This window comes from Pantherophis guttatus, chromosome 1 (genome assembly GCF_059756535.1).
Source record: "Pantherophis guttatus breed Tessera chromosome 1, ASM5975653v1, whole genome shotgun sequence".
In the NCBI taxonomy this organism is placed as follows: domain Eukaryota; kingdom Metazoa; phylum Chordata; class Lepidosauria; order Squamata; family Colubridae; genus Pantherophis; species Pantherophis guttatus.
This window is the reverse complement of record NC_142063.1, coordinates 101,439,634-101,467,599: the sequence shown is the minus strand read 5'-3', so window position 1 is coordinate 101,467,599 and position 27,966 is coordinate 101,439,634. Positions and strand designations below refer to the sequence as shown.

General features: G+C 35.0%; 1 protein-coding gene across 14 annotated transcripts in view; it reads left to right on the top strand.

The window, feature by feature from the left end:
• Positions 1-19,623, top strand: part of PLEKHA7 (pleckstrin homology domain containing A7) — a 126,177-nt gene extending 106,554 nt beyond the window's left edge. For 3 of the 14 annotated variants that reach the window (XM_087879510.1, XM_087879547.1, XM_087879551.1), the window contains 12 exons: positions 245-346; positions 1,123-1,231; positions 2,771-3,009; positions 3,367-3,555; positions 3,697-3,814; positions 4,322-4,401; positions 5,204-5,404; positions 13,206-13,358; positions 15,261-15,394; positions 16,326-16,465; positions 18,384-18,486; positions 19,448-19,623. In XM_087879510.1, the coding sequence (XP_087735636.1) occupies positions 245-346; positions 1,123-1,231; positions 2,771-3,009; positions 3,367-3,555; positions 3,697-3,814; positions 4,322-4,401; positions 5,204-5,404; positions 13,206-13,358; positions 15,261-15,394; positions 16,326-16,465; positions 18,384-18,475 (1,557 nt within the window). In that variant the 3' untranslated portion in view covers positions 18,476-18,486; positions 19,448-19,623. Of the gene's footprint in view, positions 1-244; positions 347-1,122; positions 1,232-2,770; positions 3,010-3,366; positions 3,556-3,696; positions 3,815-4,321; positions 4,402-5,203; positions 5,463-13,205; positions 13,359-15,260; positions 15,395-16,325; positions 16,466-17,894; positions 18,183-18,383; positions 18,582-19,447 lie in introns of those variants that run through there. The other 11 variants (XM_087879539.1, XM_087879556.1, XM_034416974.3 and 8 more) reach the window with 9 other exon arrangements.
• The last annotated feature ends 8,343 nt before the right edge of the window (positions 19,624-27,966 follow it).

Sequence of the window (27,966 nt, the reverse complement as noted above, 5' to 3'; positions counted from 1 at the left end):
ATGTAGACGTTGAAACAAAAGGAAACAAAAGGAAACGAAAAGCTATGCATTTATGTTATATGCCATTTTTTTTATATTGTCCAATTTTACGTATATATAAGAGCTGTGTGCGTGTAGCTAAAGTACTTTTAACTGTGTTTACACTTGCATAAAATACTTGCTTAAATAGGTTCATTAACCAGCAGCTTCATAGCTTTTTATGGCTTATGAAAAGGCAAAGTGAGCTTGTTGTCTTTGTCAATAGGAAATGGAAAATGCCTGGAATGAATATCTGAAATTGGAAAAAGATGTGAACCAGCTGAAACAAAGTCTGCAAGAACAGATGAATAAATCATGTTTTTCTCAGGTGGGGCTATTTTCAATTTTTGAACTTTGCAATTCCCTAAATAGTTTGAAGCTTTCGTCAAATCTCATCTCACTGGGAGATCTAATTTTGATGGGAAATAGAGCCTTTTTTTCCTCCAGAGGGGGAAAAAAAGCTTCACGTGCATATTATATCATAGTATGCCAGAACTCTGTACATGCAAATATACCAAATCCTTATAAGCATCTGATGTCTCACTCGTTGGCCAGTTGCTCAATGCTATGACAAAATAACCAATAAGACCTTTTTTTCTGGGATGACTAGACATCTTTAGTTTGCCAAGGAAATTTTCTTAGAAATATGAGTGTTCTCCTTTGTTCAATGTATATTATATTAACTTATTGCTATCAAATAAATTGTTATCTGCTGGTGGCACCTCATTTGGGGAGTTTTTAGTGATGTTTATGTTGAATACTGTTTGATTTTATAATTTGGTTGCTTATTTTATATTTTAAAATACGTTGTGATAGATTCTTGGGGATTTTATCCTGTTCTCTCCCTTTAAGCAACCAACAAAGAATCTCAATCCAGCAAGCATGATAGATTTCCCATTCATTTCACTTCTCTGTACCTTTTCAGAGGCAAATTATACAAATTATATGTAAATATATATTTTTGTTAGAATGCTGAACAATGTAAGAATTGTTATATTGTGTGTTATTTAAAGAAAAAAATGAAAGAAAGCAAAGAAAATGTCCTCGATTTCTATTTGTATAACCAATATTGGTTTGGTTCTCCTCACCCCACTTTTTCATTAGGAGAAAACTCAAATGCAAAAAGATTTGTGGAGAATTGAAGATGTTACAGCTGGCCTAAGTACAAATAAATCCAACTATAAAGTCATCATTGAATCTATCAAGAATCCAGGTAAGAAAGCTTAATGCTGATATCTAGCTACTGGAATATTATCAAATCAATATATTTATTTATTTATTTATTTATTGGACTTATATGCCGCCCTTTCTCCACAAGGACTCAGGGCGGCTCACAGCAATAAGCAACAACAAGTCCAAATTAAAATTCAAACAATAAAAGAATCTAAAATTCCCATTAAAACCCCTTCAGTCCAGGCCAGCCTGGTGAAACAACCATGTTTTAAGGTCACGGCGGAAAGAGCGAAGGTCAGGGGCCACCTGGAGCTCCAAGGGGAGCTGATTCCAGAGGGTAGGTGCGCCTACAGAGAAGGCTCGCTATCTAGGGGCCGTCAGCCGACATTGTGTGCTTCCATCTTAGGCTAATGATACCTGAATCACAGTTTTTGTTTTCAGGCATCAGTAAATTATTATGTGAGAGTGTTAATATACTAGAACCATGATGGCGAACCTATGGCACGGGTGCCACAGGTGGCACGTGAAGCCATATCGGTGGGCATGCGAGCTCAGCTCTGGCACGCATGCATGCGCTGGCCAGCTGATTTTCGGGCCTTCTGGGCCCACCAGAAGTCAGGAAACACACTGTTTGTGGCCTCCGGAGGGCTTCTTGGGGGGTGGGGAAGGCCATTTTCATCCTCCCCAGGCTCCTAGAAAGGCTCTGGAGCCTGGGGAGAGCGAAAAACAGGCCTCCTGGGCCCACCATGCCATCGCGTGCCAAAAGCGAGGGGAGCACAGGGGAGCGGGGCACATAGAATTATGGATGTGGGCACGCGTGCATGTGACCCCACTGCGCTCCCCCCGCTTTTAGCACGCGATGGCAAAAAGGTTAGCCATCACTGTACTAGAAACTTCATCAGGGAAAGGTAGCTTAGCTTTTATGTTGGAAACATTATGAATTGCAAAAAGTATGCTAAGTTGTTCCTTCTGTGATTCAGGTATCATTAGCCTAACATATAATATGGAAGCACACATATATTGATTTACTGATGCCTTTTGTTTTCAGAGGGATGCGGTGGCTCAGTGGCTAAGATGCTGAGCTTGTTGATCAAAAGGTTGGTAGTTCAGCTGTTCGAATCCCTAGTGCCGTGTAACGGGGTGAGCTCCTGTTACTTGTCTCAGCTTCCGCCAACCTAGCAGTTCTAAAGCACGTAAAAAATGCAAGTAGAAAAATAGGGACCACCTTTGGTGGGAAGGTAACAGCATTCCGTGTGCCTTTGGAATTTAGTCATGCCAGCCACATGACCACGGAGATGTCTTCGAACAGCGCTGACTCTTCAACTTTGAAATGGAGATGAGCACCGCCCCCTAGAGTCGGGAACAATTAGCACATATGTGCGAGGGGAGCCTTTACCTTTACCTTTGTTTTCAGAAATGGTATCCTAAAATGTATGTACTTGGGTATTTCTAAAAACACAGTTTAATAAATCTTAAGATGGTTTCCCAAACACTAGTTTTACTTTCATACTGTTTATTATGGAGATAAGGGTTATTCATTTTTCTGAGCTACACCTTAATGTAATGTGTATTTTTCCAGAAAGAAAAACAGTGCCTTCATTTTCAAAACCTCTAGTGCCTTCATCATCATCTACTCTCATGTCATCAGACAGCAAACTTTCTACTCAGCAAAGTCCACCAACTAGTCCTATCAAGCCCTCGTTGGAAGTCAGACTTTTTCCTCAGCCTTATACACAGCCCAGAATGTTTTCTCCCTCCCTACAAGTGAAAAAAGTTGAACCTCCAGTCCAGTCACCAGTGAAATTAAAACCAAAGGTTGTAAGTGTCATTATTCCTCCTTCTTGTAGTTAATGGGATAAAATGCACAGAGAATGGTATTGGATTTCCTTGTGTGTAGTACATGGGATAATGAACGCTGATAATCAGATGTAGGTTTTTTATAATGTTCTTGATTGCAATTAATGCTTTGAGTTAATCTGCTTATAAATGGCTTGTGACTGAAGAATTTCCAGGAAAAAAAACTTGAAAGAATGTGGTATTAAATTCATATATATATTATTTGCTGTGATTTGAGCAGGAGAATTGGTTTATTCTCCACATGTTTCTTTTTTTTTAATGCAATAAAAATAATGCAAAAAAATAATGCACGTTTCTTTTTTTTTAATGCAATATTAGGAAGATGAAGCACCACCAAGACCTCCTCTCCCACAGCTGTATAGCACTGATGATAACCCACCAGCTGTTCCACCTCTTCCTAAAGAAGCTACAGTAATAAGGCACACATCAGTGCGTGGTCTCAAACGTCAGTCTGATGAAAGAAAACGAGACCGTGAACTTGGACAGTACATAAATGGAGATTACAGGGTAAACATTCCATCCCAGGTTGAATACTGCAGTTCAAACCTTACTGTAGTTGTAGTACCGTCTTCCAATATGCTGTAATTGAAGGGAGGCAGTATATGAAAAATGCTGCAATCTAGTTTAATTGTATATTTATCCATGTAGGTAGAACTCCGCTCATATGTGAGCGAACCTGAATTGGTAACAATAGGCGGTGATCTGAGCCAACCTTCCATTGGGTTTTGTGGTACTGACAACAGATACCAAACATTACCTACCAGAGGTGAGTGAAGAGACTGAAATTTCTGTATTTTAGAAAGTCATGTTTATTATGGTTTTGCATTTCCAAATGATAATACCATTTGACACATGGCTGGGTTGAAACTCCAGATACAACTTTAAAAGGGCAAGGTTTTAAGAATCAATTATATGTATATAAATAAATATATGCATAAATCCTGCTCCTGAAACACTAAACTATGAAATTCAGATTACAGCATCTAGGAAATAAAGAACTATCATAAGAATAGTGATTCCTATTAAATCCTTAATAAATATAGTTCAATGAAGAATTGAGTAAGACATTTAGATGTCTCAATTATAGGACATAGTGTATTATGAAAGGAAGGAAAGAAATGCAGCAATAGAAATGTCCACATCCCTACTCCAACTTTTGGCTTTAAAGACTCCACATTTGAACTCATTTTTAAAAAGTTATCACAAAACGTAGATTTAACAAATACCAACTGGACTTTTTTTTCTAAGTAGAGATTTTTCGCCTTTTTTAAAGGATTATCTGGTTCAACTTCTAGACTCCATCAATCATCAACAGTTTCATCATATTCAACGCTTCGAAGGGATGCTTCCAAGGTAAAATATGTTTAATTAGGATGCCATTTGCTTTGAACAACACTTTAGTGGTGTCATTTTACTTTAGCATTTGATAATCGTTTGTAGTTTAAAATTATTTACCTACAAGGATCATTCAGATGATGAGTGCTTTAAGATTTTAACATTTATAGATTTTTATAGGGCTGGGAATCTAGACACTGTTGCTTCCCATTTGAAATTTCCCCATATTTTCCCATTGCTTCTTCCTTTTTTTATTAGAAAAATTAAGGAGGGAAAGACAGAATTTCTATCTATTATCATTTGGAATTGTTCTACGTAGTAGTAACCATCTGTCTGGAAGCACCTTAAATCTGGGTTTATTTACAGCTCAAGATAAGTTTGTGGATATAGATCTCACTTTAGATTAGGTTAGTTGTTACAGTTTCTGTAACATAATTCTTAATTGTGTGTTCTCCTTCTGAAAAATTAGATACTTGCACATCATCCAAAGTATGTCCATTGTCTTGAAGAAAATTATAGTCAATTTTTCTATGTTATTTTCTTCCTCCTAGAAATTTAATCAGATATTTTTCCAAACTATACACTTTGCAAACAAAAGTTTGTAAAGTTTACATACTGGTTTTTTGGACAGTTTGCAAAGTTTGAAAGTTTGAAAGAAAACAGTGAAAGGATAGTTCTGTCATCTTCAGCCTCTTAAACTAACATAGTTGTATGTCAATATTGTCCATAGTAAGTTAATTAAAAAGTAAGTAGTTTGGAGTTACACTAAAACTTTTTTTAAAAAATTGTTATTAAAAACATGTTCTGTGTCATTTTCAAGGAGAGACCAAAGAGTGCCTTGGAACGTTTATACTCTGGAGATCCCCAAAGAGGAAAAATGAGTGCTGAAGAACAATTAGAAAGAATGAAGCGACATCAAAAGGCAATAGTTCGTGAACGCAAAAGAACTCTTGGTCAAGGAGAAAGACATTCGGTTTCATCACGACCATTCATCCAGCCTGGTTCTGCAGACATAGGCTCAGTATGTTAGACATGCCTTAACAGGACTAGATAAAACAAAACGATCTGTAGCTTCTCTAGTAAGCACTTTTATTTGAGAGTGCATGTCACCTTGTATTATTTAATTATATAATGGTGGTATTTCAGTAGGTAGGGCGCGCATAACAGGAAATGGCTTCTGGCTATAAATATTGACAATTTAACCTAGGAAGTAGGAAATAAATTGGCATAAGAAAAGTACAGTGAGAAAGAAAATATATATATTTCAATGTAGATAATAAGTTGATTTAATCATTTTTTTTCTTACAAGGTTATGAAAGTAGAATACTTCTGTTCTGATTGCACCATAAATGAATGAGCCCAATATACAATATTAGCACAATTAAAAAATATAGTATCTATGATTATGTTAAATAAGGAATTCATAGGTTATCATTTTAGGTTTTGAGAAATTTTATATATTAATATTAAACATAGGAACAAATCATTTAATGATTTCATATAGTTGCTAATGATCATATATGTCTAAGGTGTGAACAATATTCTAGAAAGGCTCTCCATTGAATTAGGAAAAATAATTCCAAGTTAAATATAAACTTGATTTCATCGTTGTCAATTATGCAAATAATCATTCCCACTGCAATCATTAATATTTTACCTACCCAATAAATATATTTATAAAAAAGAATATTCCATCAATACTAACATAATTCATTTACAAATAATAGCTGTAATCCATAAACATGATCTATTTATTCAGAAGAGACCATTCAATTTAAAATTACTGGGGCTGCTTTTTTTAATTGCCAAATAAAGGGTGTGTTGTTGGTCTTAGAAATGGCCACTGTCAGCTGACAGACACAGTGAACAAAGGTGCCAGTTTCACTCAGTTATCAAACTTTGGATAGATAGCAAAATTTAGGATTAGGTTACCAAGATGTTTTCCTAAATAAAGGAATGATCTCAGATAAATTCAGTGGGATTGGTTTCCTGTACTGTCCTCAAATCACAGCACATCTCCATTTTTTACAATTTGGAACCACAGAAAATAAAGTCAATTTAAAATTGAAATAAAGCAATCCAGTTATAACCATGAATGAAAAATTACTGCAAAAATGTAAGTTTTACTTTTTAAGATAGCCCTAGGAGTTTAAAATATAATAGATCATGTTTTTTTAGGATTATGAAAACAATTGGAGATAGCTTATGTTAGACTGTTACTGCAAAAGCAACAAAAACTTGCAGATTTATTATGATAAGCTGTGGGGGGTTAAAGGAGGGTCCATTAAATACATAATCATCTAAGAATCAAGCTAAATAATGAGAATGTATTCAATGATTTAAGTATAAGAATGTATCCAGTATATCAGATTTTGATTATTTACATAAGAGATGCATGACAGAAAGAAATCAGGATCTGATCATTCCAATAGTGCCCTGTCATAACACATCTAATTCTGTGTATGGGCACACATGCATGCATACACACACTTACATAATTGAGGTTAGTTTGGCACTAATAAACAACTCTTCTGAACATATTTTTTTAAGAAATTGGATGAGTGGTGGGATTGCAGATGGTCTGTCTTCTGCCCTTTTGATAAATAATGTTTCACATTGTATGTTTCCATGCTATTAGGAATATTATCCATGATAATCTCAGAATCTCTATTGTGCCCCATCTTCAAAGAAAACCTTTCCTTTTGGTAGTAGGAAAGTCATTTTATATCCTTGGTTCTTGCTTGTAATATTTCCATTCCCTGTTTTAAGTAAGAACAAACTCTGAATGTTATACCACGAACAACAGAGTTTCAATGTCTCCCACTTTTTATTAATACGTAATCAGCCTAAATCAAACCACTGCATATGAAAACCTTTTCATTGAATGTTGTAAACCTCTTGCAACTTTAAGACTTGTGGACTTCAACTCCCGGAATTGGCTGGGAGATTTCTGAGAGTTGACGTCCACAAGTCTTATAGTTGCCAAGGTTGGACCCCTGTTGTAGACCTAGTCTACCCTGCTGGTCCAATAGGGAACGTACAGTAGAGAGATGTCCATTTCCCAAGAGAAAATGTCAAATATTCATTTTGACAACTTCCAAACCTTCCCCCCTTATAGGGGGGAGAGGCAATATAAAAATGTAATAATAAATAAATAAATAAAACGCCGATAAGGGAGGGCTAGAATCTGAGTCTGCTCAATTCTAGTCTAGCCCCTTAACCCCAATACTGGCTCCCATTCATACATAGCCTGTTTAAAAGTCCGACACTTTGAACAGGGGAGAAACTTACTGGTCTCATCCTTTTTTAAAAGTAAGAAAATAATGTTATTCTTTTCCCTCACTGTTTGTAGGATACATCATGATCTGTGAAAGTTAATCTTCAAAATGCCGCAGGACTTTTTCTTATTTAGGGTTTTCAAAACTGAGGGTTTATGTAATCACTGTTTTGTCTTTTCCTTTTGGCACACTAGAATTATTTATGCTCATCACCTGCCTAATTCATTGCACAAGATCTCTTGCTTTTAAAGTCACTCATCCTACATAATGTTTTTTTTTTAGTTTCTAATTATTTAAAACTATTTCTAACTAAACTCAATTTCTGCCAGGCTTAATTGCATTTTGGTATTCTTTTTGTTAAATTTCTAATTTTGTTGACTTTTCACCTTTGTGTTTCCATTTTAAATAGCTGTTTGGTTGCATTAATTTATAAGGCATTCATGAGCCATTAATGTAATAAGTAATTATGTAAAACACTTAAAGGAAACTGGTGCATTCAGATATTTACCTTTGCAGTTATATTTTTTTAAAAAATAGCGTTAAAACATAAGGAAAAAATAAAGCCCTGCCATATCACATATTTAAGTAGCAGAATTTGAACCTGATTTTTTTTTTAAAAAAAAAAAACATGGCTCTCAAATTTATAATGATTTCTAATGCAAACATTTCATAATATTTTAAGAATTGAAACAATGTAGCATATTTTCATACCATGTTGGTCTTCATTTTTGCTGTAAAAATAAAAAATAGCACAGCCCAGGAAGAAACGAATTATTTACCCAAAGGGCTCCAGTGCACAAAACATAATGTTTGAAAGCACAATTTACAGCACTACAATAATTTTAGCAACCAAAATGGTAAAAATGAAATATGTAATTAGATTGCACAGTTTGTAATGTTACATAAATTGTATGTGTAAATCTACTTTTAATACAATGCACTGATATTTTTTTAAAAGATCAATTTTTAAATGTAGTATGACATTAAAATATTGAGCAGAATACTTGGATTGTCATTTGATTTTGATGTAAAGGACTCCGTATCAACAACAATAAAAATGCTTCCTAATACTGAATTCATGTATTTCTTCTAGTATAACATGTAGATTAATATTGCCTTATATTACATTTATGGATGCAATCAGGCCTGGCTTGAATATTGAGTAGGCATTTGGTTACAGTGTGTGCTTTAATTGTGAAAACGATAGAACTTTTCTCGGAGAAATCCCTCCATTTTTAAAGTCTGCATTTTTATTTGTGCAGTTGCCTTCAAATTAACTAGATGTTCCTATTCCTAACAAATATAAATGTAGGTATGTTTTGAGTGAAAAATCAAGAGCTTGTGCATGAATAATACATTTTTTTCCCAAAATACCTTAGACTGGCTCTGCAAAGTTGTTGCCCGGAATAAATAGAAGAAGGTAACTACCACTGGGTCTCCTGTGTTTTCTGCACTATTCCAGAATAAAATCTCACTGTCCTATCAGATTTATGTGAGCTACAGAAGAAAGGAGGAAACAGTCAAAATACCCCCCCCTTTTTTTTTTTCATCCAGTGGAGAAATCCTGAGTGAAATTCTGTCCTTGGGTATTCAAGATGCAAACAGTGTTGAACCCAAAGGTTGAGAGCAGAGGTCTGGGACCTGGTCTTCTATTGTGCAAATGAATACTTCATACAGTAACACATTTTAATGTGATTACTGAAATAGGAATATTCATGCAATTGAGTGCTACACCCTTTATGACAAGTGGGACAGAACATCCAAGTAAGATAAGATAACCTTTATATTGTCATTTTTTTTACTGTGAGCACACTGCCCACATTAAAAATGAAATTCTGTTGCCTGCTCTCAAAAGAAAGTCTATATTTACCCATGCCCTTATATAACACACATACACACACACACACACACACATATCTGTACATATAAATAATATGCTACTGAATGAGAAGATAAATGATCCAATTATAACAGGCTGCCATCCCAAGAGCTACTATGCACTTTCTAGTGCAGGCAGACCTTTACAAGATTATATTTTCTTTTTCTTTGGAACAAAAGGGGCCTATTTGTTGTTTTATAAGAATTCTGAAACACACTTCTTTCAGAAGTTCTCATGATAAAAACCTTGTTTGAACAATACAGTGCCCAGACATCCAGCCTCATAGGGCATATTTTCTGTGGCCTATGCAGAGGTGGGTTCTCCCACTGGGATGGGGTGGGAATGGAGATTTTACAATATCCTTCCCTTGCCATGCCCACCAAGCCATGCCCACAGAACCGGTAGTAATTTTTTTTTCCCCAAAAATATTTTTTATTTTTTCCAATATAACACTTAAAATACATCTCTCGGTAGTAAAAAAATTTGAAACCCACAGCTGAATGGGAAAATATATTTATCACACATGCACATTTATATGTCACAAATCCCTCATATTTCATTCAGGATTTCGTTTATGTTATAGTCAAAGATACCCCTGAAATACTTGTAAATAAATGAAATACTTTATTACTGTATGAGTGTTATACAGTTAGTATATCTTAGTTGGAGGATGGTTTTATAGGACACCTGAAAGTTTATTTATTTATTTATTTATTCAATTTATATGCCGCCCCTCTCCAAAGACCCAGGGCGGCTTCGTTAGGCTATTCTGATAAAAATGTGGAAGTAATTAATAAATTTAATGTATATTATTTATGGTAATTCTTAACGTTATTTCTATCATATTTTGAAAGTATTCAGTGACTATGAAAGCAAGTTTACATTGTGCTAAAGTTCCACCTCTCTTGAAAAAGCTAAGAAAATATTCCTAGATTAGCATGGAGTGCTTGTAAATAGTAAGAAACATAAAAGGCAGTGATCTATATTATTTGATTTTAGTCGATAGTTTTCTAAATCGCATCATATCTGAAGTAAAAATACAATCTAAAATACTGGTTTGAAAAGTTGATGGGCTTCATAATTTTTGCAAGTCGTTTAATAGAATAGCAACAGTTCTAGGATGGTTAGCTTGCATGTGTTACAGGCTTTCTACAACCAGCAGTTATTTAATTAGTCCTTTTTAAATGAGTCTTTGCAAGAAAGCTCTTCCTAATTTTAACTGGAAACTTTCCAATTCAAATTTCATTAGAACTTAGTTTCAGCTAATTTTGTTTTGTTGCCCAGAGGAAGTTGAATCTAATTTTGTTATTTGGAGACTCTTGATTCATCCCTTTCTATCATAGGAAACCAGATCAATAGGAAACCAGATCGATTTATTAATTCTCACGATGAGTTATCTCTTTTTATTATTTTATGTATTTAGTGTTTTAAGTCCCCTGTTTATTTCAAAGATCTCTTTTTTAATGATGTGATTTTGCTTGTCTGCTATCATCTTTTACTGCAGGCATGTAAAAATAATATCTAGCCATGACTGACACAAAGGTAAGATTGCTTTTATTGTGATTGGTAAGACGTCATTATGTGAACAAACCAATCCACCTTTAGAAGCAGGTGTAGCATTTCAGTGCTTTCTGTGTACTTGTATTTGGTATGATACACATTTATGCCAACTTAAAACAAATTCTTAAAAGGGATTCCACAGCATTTTTTTATCATTTTTTGGCTTGTTCCACAATTTTCAGTAATTTAGGTAGGGTATTTTGTACTTACCTTCAATTTTCCTCTCTCAATTTCCTTAAGTTCCCTCCAAAAAAATTATGAACAGGTCAAGACAAAACTCCCCCCACCCTGCTATATATGTTCCAGAAAAAACCTAAAAAGTAAAAAAAAGGCTTTATTTTTTTTCTTCTTTTCTTATGTCCTTAACTCTTTAGCCCCATTCAGCACATCTTAGTTCTATGGGCATGATCTTTTTACAACTTTCCCTTATTGTCTTTGTTTAGTAAGACTAACCAGTCTTAGGAAATTTAAAGAGTCCTTGTTGGAACGGAATATGTATTAATGAATTAACTCAAAAGTGATTTAAAATAAATAATCTATCAAATTCAGATGTCCCCTTAATCTGTTTTAAACTTTTGTGGTTTAAACTCTTGGCAAGCTTTTTGCTTTTAATTGTTTTTAAATCCTTATAATTGTTTCTCTACTTTTTATTTTAATCTTGCCCCAGGCAAAAGGAACACTCACCAGGTAGTTAAATTCCTCTGCTGTTTGAAGACCTCTGTAGCTTTAAATTTTTATATAATCCAGATGTAAGTGGAATTTTAAGGAAACCCAGTGTCTTTAAAATAGGCTCTGCATGAGACTGTCAGCTTGATGTCTTCCTCTGCTCCTGGTGTTTTACTTGCGAGTTTCCCAGAGGTTCCTTCCAGTTCTTTTTTTTTTTTTTTTAATTTGATTTATATGCCGCCCTTCTCCGGAGACTCAGGCCGGCTTACAATGTGCTCAGCAATAGCCGTCATCCTTTTTGTATATTTATACAAAGTCAATTTATTGCCCCCACAACTGGGTCCTCAATTTACCTACCTTAGAAAGGATGGAAGGCTGAGTCAACCTTGAGCCTTGGCGAGATTCGAACCTGCAGTAATTGCAAGCAGCTGGTCTTAATAACCAGCTTAATAACAGGGTGCCTTAGACCACTGTACTACCAAGGCTCTTAACAGTTCTTGCAGGTTTCCTTGCATGGAGATACTTTTGGAAGCACAAATGAGTGCTCCTCAAGGCTTTTATTTGTCCAAAGAAGCTCTACTGGCCCAGGCAGACCATCTGGCTGCCAATGTCTGCATTAGCTGTGTCTGTGCTATTCAGACATATGTTAATTTGCCAGCTGAAGAGCCCAGGTGGCACAGTGGTTAGAATGCAGTATTGCAGGCTAACTCTGCCCACAGCCTGGAGTTTGATCCTGATGGGCTTGAGATTGACTCAGCCTTCCATCCTTCTGAGGCTGAGGACCTGGATTGTTGGGCTGAGGACCTGGATTGTTGGGGTGACTGACTGAAATATGCTGACTTTGTAACTGCTCAGAGTGGGCTGTAAAGCACTATGGAGCGGTATATAAGTCTCAGTACTCTTGCTCTTGCTGTTTTCTCCACTTGGAAATTTCAAAAATTCATTTGTTTCCTTAACTATAGTTCAGTGTAATTAATATGGTTACTTTCTGTTTCATTCACTTAAAGAATTACATGACAATAACTTTTGGAGACCCTGGGGCAACATCTGATCCAAATGTAGGTTGTGTGTTTCTCATAGGCAAAGGCCTACCGCATTTCCCTTATATATCACATTTTGGAAGAGCTTTCCCGAAGAAACAATACATTTTTGTTCCTGGTCCAATAGATTATTGATAAATCTAGTTACCTCTGACTCCCAACATGTAAAGTCAGAATCTAGAATCTCCTATCAACTTTGATCTGACATTAGATTCATCTCTGCTGGTTGGAAATGTAGCAGAGTTCATCAGAGCAGCCATCAAGTGAGAATCCAGGAATAAATACTATGATAGCCATTGGTTTCCATGTTAGCTATTCAAAGGTTAAGGTAATGATAAACATTTGCTAATTTATTACTCACAATGGTCAAACATGTCATTGTTTCCTGTCTGTTACTAGTGGAAGAGGGAGCAAGAATTTGACTTGCAGTTATTGGAAAGAGCAATGTGTACAGAACAAAAAATGGGAGATAATTGGTTAAAAATCGACCCCGTGGCAGTAACAGAGACAGATCTAGAGCCTGAAGACTATAAGTTGGATATTAGCAAAGAGGTAAGGCTAATTATTGAGATTGCCTTGTATTTTTCTACTTGTAAATAAAAAAATTCACTATTTCCCAAGCTTGACATACTATTTTTCTCTCCATTTGTTTTCTTTAGTGTTAATCAACAGTTTTCAGGAAGTTTTTAATTTTAAAATAGGATTGTTTTCTGAGGCATGTGTCAGGGCCCTTTCTTTTTGGCATGTGTCTAGTAGCAAGAAAACCATGTTAGAAAAGTGACTAAAATGTTTGAATCTGCAAAGGAAAAATGCATAATTCTATAGAGAATTAGCCCACGCATCCTGTAGAGTTACAAGGATATCCCAGCTCTCATCAGAAGGACATAAGCAGCATCACCTCACAAGCTCAACCCCTTTTCATGTCATTCTCACAGGCAAAAATTACGTTGTACACTATGATATTGCTTGCATCACTCTGATCCTCCCTTCCTCTGCTGTGAACACCAATGCTTACCACAGTATTAAAGGACTGATAAAATAGAGCGGATAAATTAAAAAAAAACCACACACACACAAACAAATGTAATACTTTTACAGAATGGTATTAGAAAAGATTGCATTGTTTTCTCCAGTAGTGGGAAGAAAGTAGATCCCAATCAAAATAATTCATCAAGGTTCTTTATAGTGTTGTCCATCAAAAGATTAGCATCGCTCCTGAGAGATCCTTTTTAGATTCATGGCTAATGCAACCTGTGTAGGTGGAGGCTGTTGCCAGAAGCAAGTTTGCCCAACTGGTTGGTGTGTGATGGCTTTACAAGGAGGAGGGGGGAGAGGAAGAGGAGGATCTACTGATGGTAACTTTTGCTCTTTTTGTTTCGCAGATGGAGAGCTGTAATTACTCTTTAGAAGCTAACTGTAAATACTACTCAGAAACTGCACTTGGTACAAAATGCAGGAGCCGACCTAATTAGCATTAAATGCTAATAGCATATTATACATGTACTTGAGACCTTGCACTGGTTGCCAGTAGGCTTCTGAGTATAATTTAAAATACTCTAAAGCTGCATATGATTTCATTCCATGGTACATTCAGAATTCTGCCCTCCAACCAGAATCAGCCTGCCCGATTAGAATATTCCAGGAAAAGTTGCTTGTAATTTTCCTACTCCCCTGAAATTATGGGAGTTAAGAATGTTTCTTCACTATGAAACAACTTTATTATGGAGCTTTTTTTTTTGGAGGTTTTAAATGTTACTCTGAGATAATACCATCACATAATTTTTTAGGAGTCAGTCAGATTTAAGACTGAATCCTGATTATTTTGATTATTATTTTTTGTTCCATGTTTGTTTTAATGCTGCATGTTGCATAATGCTGAGAATCTTAGAAATTGAAGGAAAGAAATCACCACAGGCAGAATATCATAAGTTTTGGGGGGTCCCCCCCCCCTTAACAATGTATTTCGAAACCTACAGAGCCATCTTGTGGCCCAAAAGAAGAATATTTCATTTCACTGAAAGATTGAAGAGCAGACTAAACTGTCAGATTAACAGAAACTAACAAATAAAATTACTTTATTAATTCTAGATATGTAAGCTTGGGTTTGGAATTGTTATCTATATCTGAGGTCTAACTCCTGAAGATTAAAAAGTAACCTGAAAAAGTATCTTGATAACAAGAGAGAAATTCCTTCTTAAGTTGAATTCTCAAAGTCTCATTATATAGCAACTATACCTAAGCATGTCCCTGAGATTTTTCTCACTGGTATTGTACATTCCTTTAAAAAAAATTACCCTAATTGTGATTAAAAAGAAGGCATCAGAGAAATCTGTCCATATATTCTTCCCCCCCCCCCTTTTGTGTATTTGAACATACAATTGTTTTAATGTTCAGTATATAGTACAGTAAACATTTATAATTATTTTTGTTTTTTTAAAAAAACCCTCTACCCAGTTGTCAAAGCCAGACAAGGTTGCAATTCCAGAACGGTACATTGAGATGGATCCTGAAGACCCCCTCACTCCTGAAGAATTGGAAGCAAGACATCGTAAGGCAGAAAAAATTAGGCATATTCTTACCAGGTCAAGGTAAGGCTTTGTGCATAATTCCTCTTTATTTATAATATCAGGAAACATGAAAAGCCATGTTATACACATGTAATCAACTTTATTGCTTCAGTACATCTTGTACCGAACAATAAATCTTGCTTGCTTCTATATGTTATAAACATAGACCTGTAAAATCCTGGGTCTGTCTCCACCTTTTGCAGTGAGATGTTTCATCCAGAATCCTTTACTGGCTCTAATCCAAATGGCAACTGCTTCTTAAGGGATGTTCCATTACTGTAGATCCCTGCCAAAAAAACATTTAGTTGTGAATTATCCAGGCTGACCATCCCAGCAAGGTCCTTTAAGAGCCATTCTACTTTTTAAGGCATTTAAAACTTGTTTTAAGCCTCCCTATATTTAAACTTTTTGCTTTGGTTTTTTTTTTTTTTTGCTGCTGATTAAGGTAGCTTGCTTATTTATCTATTAGATTTTTAACCTCCCTTTATTACTTTATAAGTAACTCAAGGTGCAAACATGCATAATACTCCTTCCTTCCTTCCTCCTCCTATTTCTCCCACAAAAACCATCCTGTGAGGCAGGCTGGGCTGAGAGAGAATTATTGGCTCAAATTCACCCAACTGGCTTTCATTCCTAAAGCAGGACTAGAATTCCCAGTCTCCTGGTTTCTAGGCCAGCAACGTAACTACTAGGCTAAACTGACTTTCATTTGTTGATTTTGTTATTTTTCTATTAGCTTCTCTGTATTTTTAATACTCTGAGTATTAATAATTGGCAATATACCAATTGTATTAATACATTGTAAGAAGTTATTATAATCTCCAGATTCATAATTTCAGGATAATCCTGAAGTCTTTTTATTTCCATGTATTGAACATGTTATTGGAAAGTGGTGGGGACATTTCTACAGCACATTTTTATTTCTTTTCTTTTCTTCTTATGTTTACCCTAGTGTGCACAACCTACAGCCTCCAATTCAGGACAAATACATCTCTTCAAATTTAGATTCACAGCTACATGAGCAGGAACGCATCATTACCATATCATACGCACTGGCTTCTGAAGCCTCTCAGCGGAGCAAAGAGGTAGCAGGTACTGCTCTATTTATAAAGCAGTGGCTGTGACAATGCATTGTTTTAGTTACACTGCTACATAATGTGCATTTATACCTTTCTTCTGGGCTACTGTATGTATCGGGGCATTAAGACCATAACTTTTTGTGTTATTTAGGTGTCCTAATTGGATAGTTTTCTTTATGGAGCTGAACCACTGGATTTAAACCATGCGTTATATTAATCAGTATTCAGTGCTGGGTATAGTTTCCTCTTACTTGAGTAGCGATGCGACACAAAATTTTCTCTACAGCAAGTCTTCATCTGCTAAGGCAATGTATAGATCGCAACATCACACATTAAGATTAAATGGACATTTTTCATGCCCAAATCTTAGAAAGATTTGCAGTCATCAACATGAGATTCCAGTTTAAACAAAAATTTGGTAGAAGTTTGAAGATGGAAAATGTGTTTTCAACAATGTGTTCCTCTTAGTGCTCTGTGAACTGTTGTGCTAGTGGGTTGTCTTCATATTGAAGGCAATCCTTGGCTCAATAAAGGAGCCCTTTATTAACCTATGCCTTTGGTGAGGCTATTTCCAAAAGAATCAGCATGGCGTTGGATGATTGTTACTTTGGGGTGGGGGGTTGCACTGAGACCTTTGTTTTATCTTTGTATAACACCTCATCTTTTTTCTGTTCACATGTTCAGGTTTTTCATCAAAAATACTGTAAAACTCATAAAAATAAAACAGTGAAATTTGACAGATTGATTGCACTATTCCAAGATTTAGAATTGGATTTGGCAAATTATTTTTGAAAATTTAGTCACTTAATCCTCCTAAAGCTTCATGGGTTTCAGATGAAGTTTTTTTTTTTAAATCTTTTTGGAAACTAAGTACATACAGAAATAGCAGATGAAGTTGTTCTTGCTAAATGGTGCTTCCTTTATACTTTAATCTTTCAATGTGTTACTAATACAGCATGATATTTTCATTGTATATAGCAGGGCCAGTATTATCTATTGCCTTAATTTTATATTTTATTAATTGATTTCAATTTCAACTTGATTTCTGTTGTGAGCTGCAGCACAAAATCACATCTACATTTATTTTGTGATGTCAGCAAATACTCTCTGATTCCTTTGATTTTTTAAAAAAATACTATATCACAAATTGATTATTATAAAAGAGAATTGATTATTTGAGAATTGATTATTCTCAAAAAATTAGTCAGCGCTCTAAGTTAATATCCATGGCAGATTCTAGTTCATTTTTTAAGGAAAACAGGTTCTACATTTATCTTAGAGAAAGACATTTTTGCTAGAATTATTTCCACTCTGATATACGTCTTTTGATTCAGATAAGTAGAAAGTCAAGAAAGAACTCTAGGAGGAACAAAATGTCTTAGTGAAAGTGAACATATAAATTTGTTTATTCATTAGATTTACATCCCACCTTTCTTTCAAAGCTATAACAACTCTTGAAGTAAACCAAGCCGAGAGACAATTATTGGCTCAAAATCTCCCAGCAAGTTTGTACGGTTGATAGATTGAAGCTGGCTCTGATCACCACAGTACACAGATGCTCAAGAAATCCCACAATCTCACAATATCCTTTAATAGAATCTCGGTTTACAACAGTTTTCTAATGTGCTTGTTGGCACTCAACCACACTCCGATGGATCAGAGAGTACACTTCTTTCTTCCTTTTTGAGGAAGGCACAACAAATAAAATAATAAAATAAAAATGACTCGGTGATTTTCCATATTGTAGAACTAAAATTTCTTGGTATAGAAAGTACATGATGATTTTCAAAAAGTACTACAATTCATGCCAATGGCTGGCCCTGTTATCTTGTATTCGAGCCCATTAAGCTGTGTATATCTCTGTGTGTGTGAAAGAGGAAAAACACAAAGAGCAATTGTGGTGCCTAATTCCTTTGTATGATCCCTTCTAGCTCCGCAATTGATTTACCCAACTAAAGCACCCTCACCTTCTGTACCTCAGCCACTCCCTTTAAGCAATGGATTTCACTACACATTTGTCTAAACACCTTGAAAGTAAGAACTAACTGCTCTTGCTGCCTATATTTGCCATTAATGATATGCTTTGCCGATGTTGGATCTCTCTGTAAATGTAATAATAACTGCATGCAAACTTTAGTGATCTAAAGAATCTTTGCTCCTTCAGTCAAGAAAAGTAAAAACTCTTACAAGGTATTTGCAGAAATTGTCAAGAACTGCTGTGAGGCTGCAAGTTGTGTTAACTTCCTTATCACTATGATGTTATTTTAGGTGAAATGTGTACAGGTGATTTTGTAATAGCAACACCACATATTGAAAATGGGAATTGCCACAAACCGTGTGTCGGTGGAAACTGGAAAATCCTAAAATATTAAATAACATTTGAACAAATATTAAATATGTAAAATAAATGTTACATAATAAAATACATACTAATATTGGTAGCAGAAATAAAAAGAGCCTTCATTTCCTTATGCTAGGCCATAAATTGAAGAATAGTTATGGCAATCATTATCACTGAAATAAATCCTGCCATGCTTTTGGCGGCTTGCCCTGGCAATAAACCAAGTTTGTATATAGTTTCATAGACTTATTTCTTTTCTTTAAAATATATTGCCTTTTTTTGAAAAGAAAATTATGCTTATTTTCTTTTCTAGGTCTTTTTTGAGCGCTGTAGTAGAATTGAGTGAATTGCACATGTTTGGGAGATTTCTTTTTTGATTAAGACCGGTTAACAAAACAATGTTATTTTGTTTCCTGGGTTTTCTGGGAAGTCTCTGTAATATATCAAGTATATTAAAAAATCAGAAGAAAGAGCACAATATGCTTTACCACTATATGTTGATCTAATCTTACTACCCCATCATAAGCCGTTCCTATTCCCAGTCCAAAATTACCTATGTGCACTATTAGCTATTAACAGCAATTGGGAAATTTATGCTCTTTAGTAAACTTGCTTCATCAATATCTAATTGCATTGTGTTTTTCTTTATGCTAGCCAAAGCAGTAACTGAACAGTGATTCCTGGAATGTGCCAGTAACAATCGCCTAATGAACAAATGCAACCAGAAAGAAGGAAGAGGCACCCCCAGGCTAGCCTTCTCTCATAATTACTCTTATTTGAACACCTTTTATAAATAAGTATAGAGAACGTTTGTACAACAAAAAAGAAAACAACTTTGTATAAGAAAAAAAACAAACCCAGATAAATTAACAGCATTTTTAACATACTATATAAAACAGTGTTTCTCAACCTTGGTAACTTTAGGAAAATGGACTTAAACTCCCAGAATTCCCCATCCCATTCTGGTGGGGGAATTCTGGGAGTTGAAGTTCACCCATCGTAAAATTGCCAAGATTGAAAAACACTGATATAAAATATGTGCAATGGCCATAATTCAAGCCTATGCAGGTCCTGCTGATCAGTTCATTGATTTTAAAGATTTGATGTGCTACACTAAATGACAATATTTTTTTAGAACAAAGTATGTATTAGATTTGTTGTTGAAAAAGGTCTGCTTACATTTAAAAGATTGGATGCATGCTATTGAAGATGCATCATTATATTCTTTGGATATTTTGTGTTTAGAAAAGAAAAAATTAAAAACCATTATCCCATTAGATAGATAGATGATAGATAGATAGATGATAGATAGATAGATAGATAGATAGATAGATAGATAGATAGAGTGGATAATGGTTTTATGACAACAATCAGGTGCAATTTTATTGAAGTAATCAATATTTCAATAATTCCAGATCTCATACAAATACAAAAACTAGATATAAAATATGCAAAAGATGGACCATTTTGAATAAATTATATAGCCTATTATGATTGAGAATCATTATAGACTTCTGTCCTACATGACATCACTAAACTAGCAACACTGTCTACGTGTTGTAAAAAGAAATCCATTTTTTATATCATCTTTGAGTTTAGGCAATGAAATAGACTCGATTCAGTCCAGTCGTATCCCAATGTAAATGCAATTCTCATGCATTTTCTCCTCCAGCACTAAGATACATATGCATACATTCACCACATTTGTCACAAAGAGGGCATAAGTTACGCACAAAATCTAATTTTTTTAAATTAAAAAAAAGACTTGCCATGGTACATCTCTCTGCATATTCAGCAGGAAGTTGTTCATTATTGATCCTCCTAGGAAGTGCTCCATCAAAAAGGTCCTGCATCCACAGCGGGCTCAGATCACCGACTTTAAAATGAAATATTTAAAATAACTGATACAATTATTAATATATCATTTTACTCAAATATTTATTTTCTTAATTATCTGTATTTTCAAAAGCAGCACAAATGATTTATTTATAAACAACTATTTATAATTGGCTATGTTGATTTAGCTCCTGGCCCAGACAATTAAAATCTAAAGTATATGATTTCTCTTCTTGGGTCTTAGGCAAAAAAGCTAATAAAAGCAGTTAATGATTGTTTTTTTAACATGAAGGCTTGTGTGCTATATTAAAAATGTGGGCTGACAGCCGTCCAATATTTTGTTCATACTCCTGCAGAAGTGAGTTCAATGTATTACAGCTTTCTATTACATTACTCTCTTTTTATATCAATTGTATAAAAAATAATCCTAATCATCCAGAGTAAAGTAAATATGGATTTAAGCCAAGGTGGGCTCACATTTGGTTTGGACACTAGATTGGCTTCTGGAAGACTCTTCAGACCTACACTAAATGTCAGGGCAGTGACACACTCACACCTTCTCCCACATATATCTCACACTTGGGAGGAGGGGAGAATTTAATCCTGCTCCCCAACTGTGATCTGAGGTGCTCTGTCCCTGCCAGTAATATCAGCAGGCAAAGAGCAGCTTTACGAGGATGACTGGGGATATGAAGATGTTTTAAGCTCTTCCATTCCTCCATTGCAGTAATTCTGGCATAAGGAAGATCCCAGAGGGAGACGGCAGAAACAAACAGCTGCCAAATCCTGGAATATTTCCTTGCTGTTAACAGTACAAATCGGGTCAATTTTGGAATGAAAATTAATTTCACCCCTACGTAGCAATCCTGGTGAAGATTGCACAATAGGTCATACAAGGATTATTTTTCTGTGGCTCAACACAGTCTGTGCGATGGGATGTGGATGGAAATTAGTGAATTGGTGCAGAGAGAAATATGGCTGTTGACCACAAGATTACAGGGTAGTTTTCTAGAAGCCACAGGGTGCCCATGTGTAATAGAAATTGTTTCCTTAAAACTGGCTTGTAACATTCCAACCCTACATGTAAGCCTGAGACTATTTTTATTAGAAAATCCCAGTATAAATTATTGAGACATTCATACTGATAGCTGTTATAGAGGTGCACATAAAAGATGAAACCTGTAGTTTTCAGCTGGTTACTGCATGGTTTAGTACAATGCACAAACTTAAAGATAAAGGAATTTCCTAAAATTTACTGTTAAAAACGCATTGTGTATGGAGAACTACATGTTGTCTTTCATTTGATGTTTATTCTTTGAACAGGCGCACACTACATAGCAAACTAATTTTGAGAGTTTGAGGTACTTTAAAAATCTCTTTGTGATGTTGCCTTGCAGCTACCGTTCAATGAAGAAATCTTTCAAGATGAACGAAACCCTTTCTGTATTACAGTCCATACCTTTTATGTATTTACTTGTAGAAGTGAGTCCCAATTATTTGTTTCAGATTAGAATGGAATTATTAAAACAGATGTGGAAAATTCAAATATCCAAGAATAAATACTCAAATACTAATACTCAATACTTTGAGAAGCACATACAACTCCATGTGAAGAACAGGCTAATTTAATTTAAACCAGGTCGGAACAAAGTAGCATTATCTTGTTTTACATTTGTAAAAGTCAATAATTGTTTTCTGTGTTTAAACACCTATCCCAAACAATAACATAGTTTTTCTTACAGCAAAATTGACTCTGAAAAAAAATCATAAGAATGATTCTGTTAACTTTTCCCTTAGGCTTTTACTAATGATTTTGTTGAAATCTAACACTGCATTGCTATTTCTTTCCTTAAAGTTGGTCAACAATATGTAATTGGACATATTTATTCTAGCAACTAAAGAATTGCATAAAGAGAAACACTAGTTTTTGTTTTCCTTTCCATCATTAAGTTAACAGATACAATTTCTACCCGACTGTGTCTTTTATCAAATAGTAACTGGATTGAAAATTATTTTTTGAACTTGTATTCTATTTTGGCTATATTTGGAAGCTATTCTTGATAAATGTATGTAGAAAATACAATCTATTTTAATTGAATACTGCCAGTGTCAAGCATGTAACATTTTGTCAAAATGATATTCTTTTATTTTTTTTCTTTATTAAAATGTTGAAATATTTTGCAAGGAATTTTTAATTTAAATGAAATGTAACAATTTGGAGACAATATATATGTACATATTAAACTATTAACATTATATTTGATCTGCCTTTGGAGTTTTATCATTTGTTCTTCAAATTTTGACTGCAATTGAATTTACATTTATTTTTTACTGTCAAAATATTGTCCCTTGTTCTCGGATCCACATTGAACTACATCACAGTTTTTCTCTGCCTTCATCCCACAGGATTTGACTGCACGTCTTTGGTATCCCTAGCATAGAACTCAAATAAATTGCTGAGTTCCTTGGCCAAACCATCCAGTGGGTCACTGATTCCTTTCCCCTGTGTTACAGACATTATGCTTCTTAATGGCAATGGTGATGTTACAGTATATATTAAAACTTCTTCATGAAATAAATATGGATTGGAAATAGCTTTTCTTTAATTTGTAAGGGCTTTGCAAACATCAGTTTATCCCTTGGGTTAGGAAAAGCCCCACAGGATTCAGAAACAAATCCCAGCGCTGCCACTATTTTCTTATTGATTTCATTAATTCTAAATTGTTCTCTTCCAGCAAATTTTTTCTAGTAAATGTTTCCTTCCATCCCCAATCTGAGTTTCCCAATTTTCAGGTAGTGTTTTCCTATCTGCATATAACCTGGGTTCAGATTAAGGAGCTCTGTGAATGTATTGCTTCTTATCCCCATTTATAAGCAACAATTAAGTATATTTTACTTTATTTTTATTTTATTTAGAGGGTTTGCTGCCTGAGCAGGGGTTTGGAATAGAAGACCTCAAAGGTGCCTTCCAACTCTGTTATTCTGTTATTTTATAATATATATATAGGCAGTCTTTGTTTTTTGCTTAATGACCTTTCAAAATTATGAAAAAAGCATTGAAAAAGTGTTAAAAAATGGGACTTAGGACTGGTTCTCCTACTTATGAACGTTGCCACGTCCCAGCAGTCACATGATCAAAATTTGAATGCTTGGTAACCCTCACTTTATTATTATGATTGCCTCATCCTGGGGTAACGTGATCACCAGTTGCAACCTTCTCAGGGTGTTTCAACAAACGAAATCAATGGGGCAAGCTGGATGTGATTTGCTTAATGTTTGTGTGATTTGCTGAACCACTGCAGCAAAAACATTGCAAAATCGGATGCAACTCGCTTAACAAGCATGTTGCTTAGTGACAGAAGTTTAAAGTTCCAATTATGGCCATAAGTCAAGATGACCTGTACTGTTTATATTCACTTTGGGACTGAGAACTCTTTAATTTACAACTTTAATCATCATTAGGCTGTTTATGGAGTTACCCCCTGTGCTAGTGCAGCTTTCTGTCCCAACAAAGATTTTTAAAAAGGGTGATGAACTGCATTTACATCATTTCAGAATAAACAACGGCTAACAGAAAAGCTTTCCTCCAACTCTGGGAATTAATGTTGTCACGCTTGCGAGAGAAGCACAGCTTCAGAGATCAGGAAAGCATGTTTTTGAGGGTTCACTCTCCTTGATTTCTGTCTTTCTTCTTTTAAAGTATTTGCAAATGACACACACACACGTGTGTGTATTACAGAGTTATCAGAAGCACAGAGAAGACACAAAAATATTGTGATGTGATTTTGCCTGATCAACCTTGCTATTGCTGAGGCGCGTTCAAAGACGAAGACTTTTACTGCCTACTAGCTAAAGTAACCTTTATTCATAGTGTTCAGTACAAAGGAAAAGCACAAAATGTAGATACATCACAGTGACTGGAATTCTGTTTGAACAACACTATTGATTGGGCCTGACCTCTTTTTTACACTTTCTCTCCCCCTATTATTTGAAAAGGTGCATCTAAGACTGGCTGAATTGAACCAACTGCAATGAACTTTCTATGAAAACTTCTTGAGGTATTTCTTTTAGTTCAAAGCTTTGGGATTTTTAAAGGGCATTTTTAATACAGCCTGTTGAGGTATTCTGTGCCCAAGCCACACTTTGAATGTTTTAAACTACAGGTAAGTCTGAGAAGAAGGGGAAATGAAGGCATTACAGCAGAATCATGATCTGGGGAAGGGAAGGAAACCTTTTGACCCATGGAATAAATAAAAATGTCAGATAATGCTTTGAGAGAGAACTTTGTTCTAGTCTAGGCGGCATTAGCGTGGGATTTCAGAACAATCATTTAGAAAGTACCTAAGAAATGTATCCCAATATCACTGAACTGCATTGTGACTCTTCAGTAAAGCATGATTCACGTACTTTTTCCAGGACTCCAGACTTCAGTTTACTAACAAAAGAGATTACATCAGCACATCTGAAACTTTGTTTCACATTTAAAGTACTGTAAACTATTGTGTTGCATCAAAACCACATGAACATATAGGCGGAAACACAGATTCTATCAGCAAAATATGAAGAATATTAACTTATGAAGTATCTAAGATCTAATCATAAATTGAATTTTTAAAAATGAACACTTGATTTCCTATTTTAATTGGCATTTCAGTTATTGGTAATTATGTCCTTAAATGTCAGTAACATGCTATTTGCTTACACCCAGAGAGAGAAGGAAAGAAGAAAGAAAAGAAAGAAAGAAAAAAAGAAAGAAAAAGAAAAAGAAAAGAAATGATAGTTGATAGATAGATAGATAGATAGATAGATAGATAGATAGATAGATAGATAGATAGATACTTAGATGATAGAAATATCAGATATGCTAGAGATAGAAATAGATATATAGAAATAGATAAAGATATGAGTGTGTGGTAAAACATTTCTAAAATACTGAAACCCAGTATTTGTAAACATAAAAACTTCAAATTGCTGGAAAGTTTGCCATATCTAGAAGGCTATGCTTTTGGCTGTCATGTATATTAGATTTGATAATGAAAGTATTTGGCTTGGATTTCAATGTTTAAAGGGAAGCTGTACAGTTTTTAAACATTTTTAAAACCTTTGTCTTTAACAATTAGAATGCTATATACTGTAGAAAGAAACTATTATCTCAGTTTAATTCATGTTAAATATGGAGAACTATACTATAATATTTCAAACTATAGTGAAATTACTAGTATTGGAATCTATGAGCTTTATCCCCAATATTATTCTTTATGAGAGAGAGGGAGGGAGGGAGAGAGAGAGGTAGGTAGGTAGATAGGTAGGTAGGTAAAGGGAAACCACTTACATATTCTTGTCAAGAAAAATGCATGGATATGTCTACAAAGTCACCAGAAATAGATCCTGAATCAAAGGAGATACTATTTTTTAAATCAACATATTTAATCAAAATATATTTAAGATAGTTTAAGAAAAAGAAACCACTTGACATTGGGAGATGGATCAGAATTTTAATGAAGACAACCTTATCTCATTCTGATCTTTGCTAAATGAAATCCTTCTTGTTCGCCTTTGTTTCTCAGTTGCTTTTAATACAATCACCCATGGATACTTGAGTAAAACAGGAAAAGGTAACATAATACTTTTATTCAGCAAACTTGGTTACAAAAAACATTTGGGAATCATGACTTTACACTGTTATATTTGTTGACAAAACCCTACAAGGATCTGTTCCTCTTTTATGCTTTTTAACATCTGAAGGAACTGAACAAGGTAATCTGAGATGTTAATCTATATAAAAAAAGTGGAGAACACACTGGTGCCAATGTTATATTCATTGCAAATTATTCTTTATTTTGCTCAATCATTTTACTTTTAAATGTTGATATTTAAAACTGGCTGAAAATGTTTGAGCTCCTCTATTTTATTGCAGTTATATTTGGTTTGTTTTGGTTTTCATTGCACTGAATATTTGATTTTAAAAAATTTGCTGCATAAACATATTTTCCATGGTGCACTTTATAGATTTGAGAAATATGAAGAACTAAGTTGGTAGTATCCCTCAATATCCATATTGTCCTAACCTAGGAAGAAACTTAAGATCTGATTTGGAGTTAGGCTGGTATGTGGTCAGGCTAATTACAACCAACACGGATTTTGTTTTGTCTCAGCATTTTGTTTTATAGTGCTTCATTTTTTACAGTTCCTTACCTGTTGTATACCTGGCCAGAGTCCACCAGCGGGTGGCTTTAGAATCTGAAAAAATAAATACTAACTATATTGTAACTTAGCGCTATGTGTGAATGCTGCCATTCTCTGATCACCTAACTCCAGATGCCACCTAGAAACAAAAGCAGGCTTTGCAAAGATACAAGACAAAACAGAACAAAATGCAACAACTGCAAAATGTTTGATGGAGGGGGGAATGTGTACAAAAATATGAAAACCTGAATAGTATAATGGGTAATTATCAAGACTTGAATCAGCCTATGGCACACTATTTCATTGCTGGTATATTTGTACGGTGCAAATATTTTGTAATTTTCATTTGCTTTCTTATCATACATTGGCCACAGAAACCTAAACTTCTACTAGTTTCTTAAGGAGTGTCATAACTTCTCTCTCGCTTGCTGGCATTTTTTTTTTTAAAAAAATATCCCATTAACTAACTTGAAGAGCAGACTTTACTGCCTCTGTATTTTTTTCAGTAATGTAAAGTATCTTTTCTCACAAGGCAGGCTGTCATGAAATGAGGAAAGCAGAATACTGCTTCTGATCTGTTTGGCTGCTGCAGTTCCAGGCCCGTTTGTCTTCTTTTGAATGAATCTTCATCATGATTATCAAGCCTATACAGTACCAACAACCTTGTGGTGAAGAATGTGGCTCCTTTTTAGATGCCACGTGCAAAGGCTTGAAGTTTCAGGGGAAAGTTTGATAAAAGGAGATTGCTTTCTTCAAACCAGACACATCTCCTGGCCCCTCCATCTTTGCTGAGGCGCTTGCTTGCTACGTTTGTCCCAATGCTTCATAAGGCCTCAAAGCAAATAAAGATGCCAAGCTTTGATTAGGAAACCCAGCCGGGGCATTGATTCTCTTTGTCTCCATGTTATAGAGGCAGCTTCAGTGCATAATTTAATCTCTTCAGGGGACTGTAGTAAATCCACAAGAGATTTCCACCAGCAGCCCTCCTTGACATGAGAACTAGCATGCACATGATCTTTGATGTGAATTCCCTAACCATAGCCTTAGAAGGACCTGTGGCCTTTGATGCTGCCCTAAAAATTGGGCTTTCTGAAAGAAACTTTGAGCCTCCTTTCTTAGAAACACCTGATGAGATCCTATTTTCTGAGGCC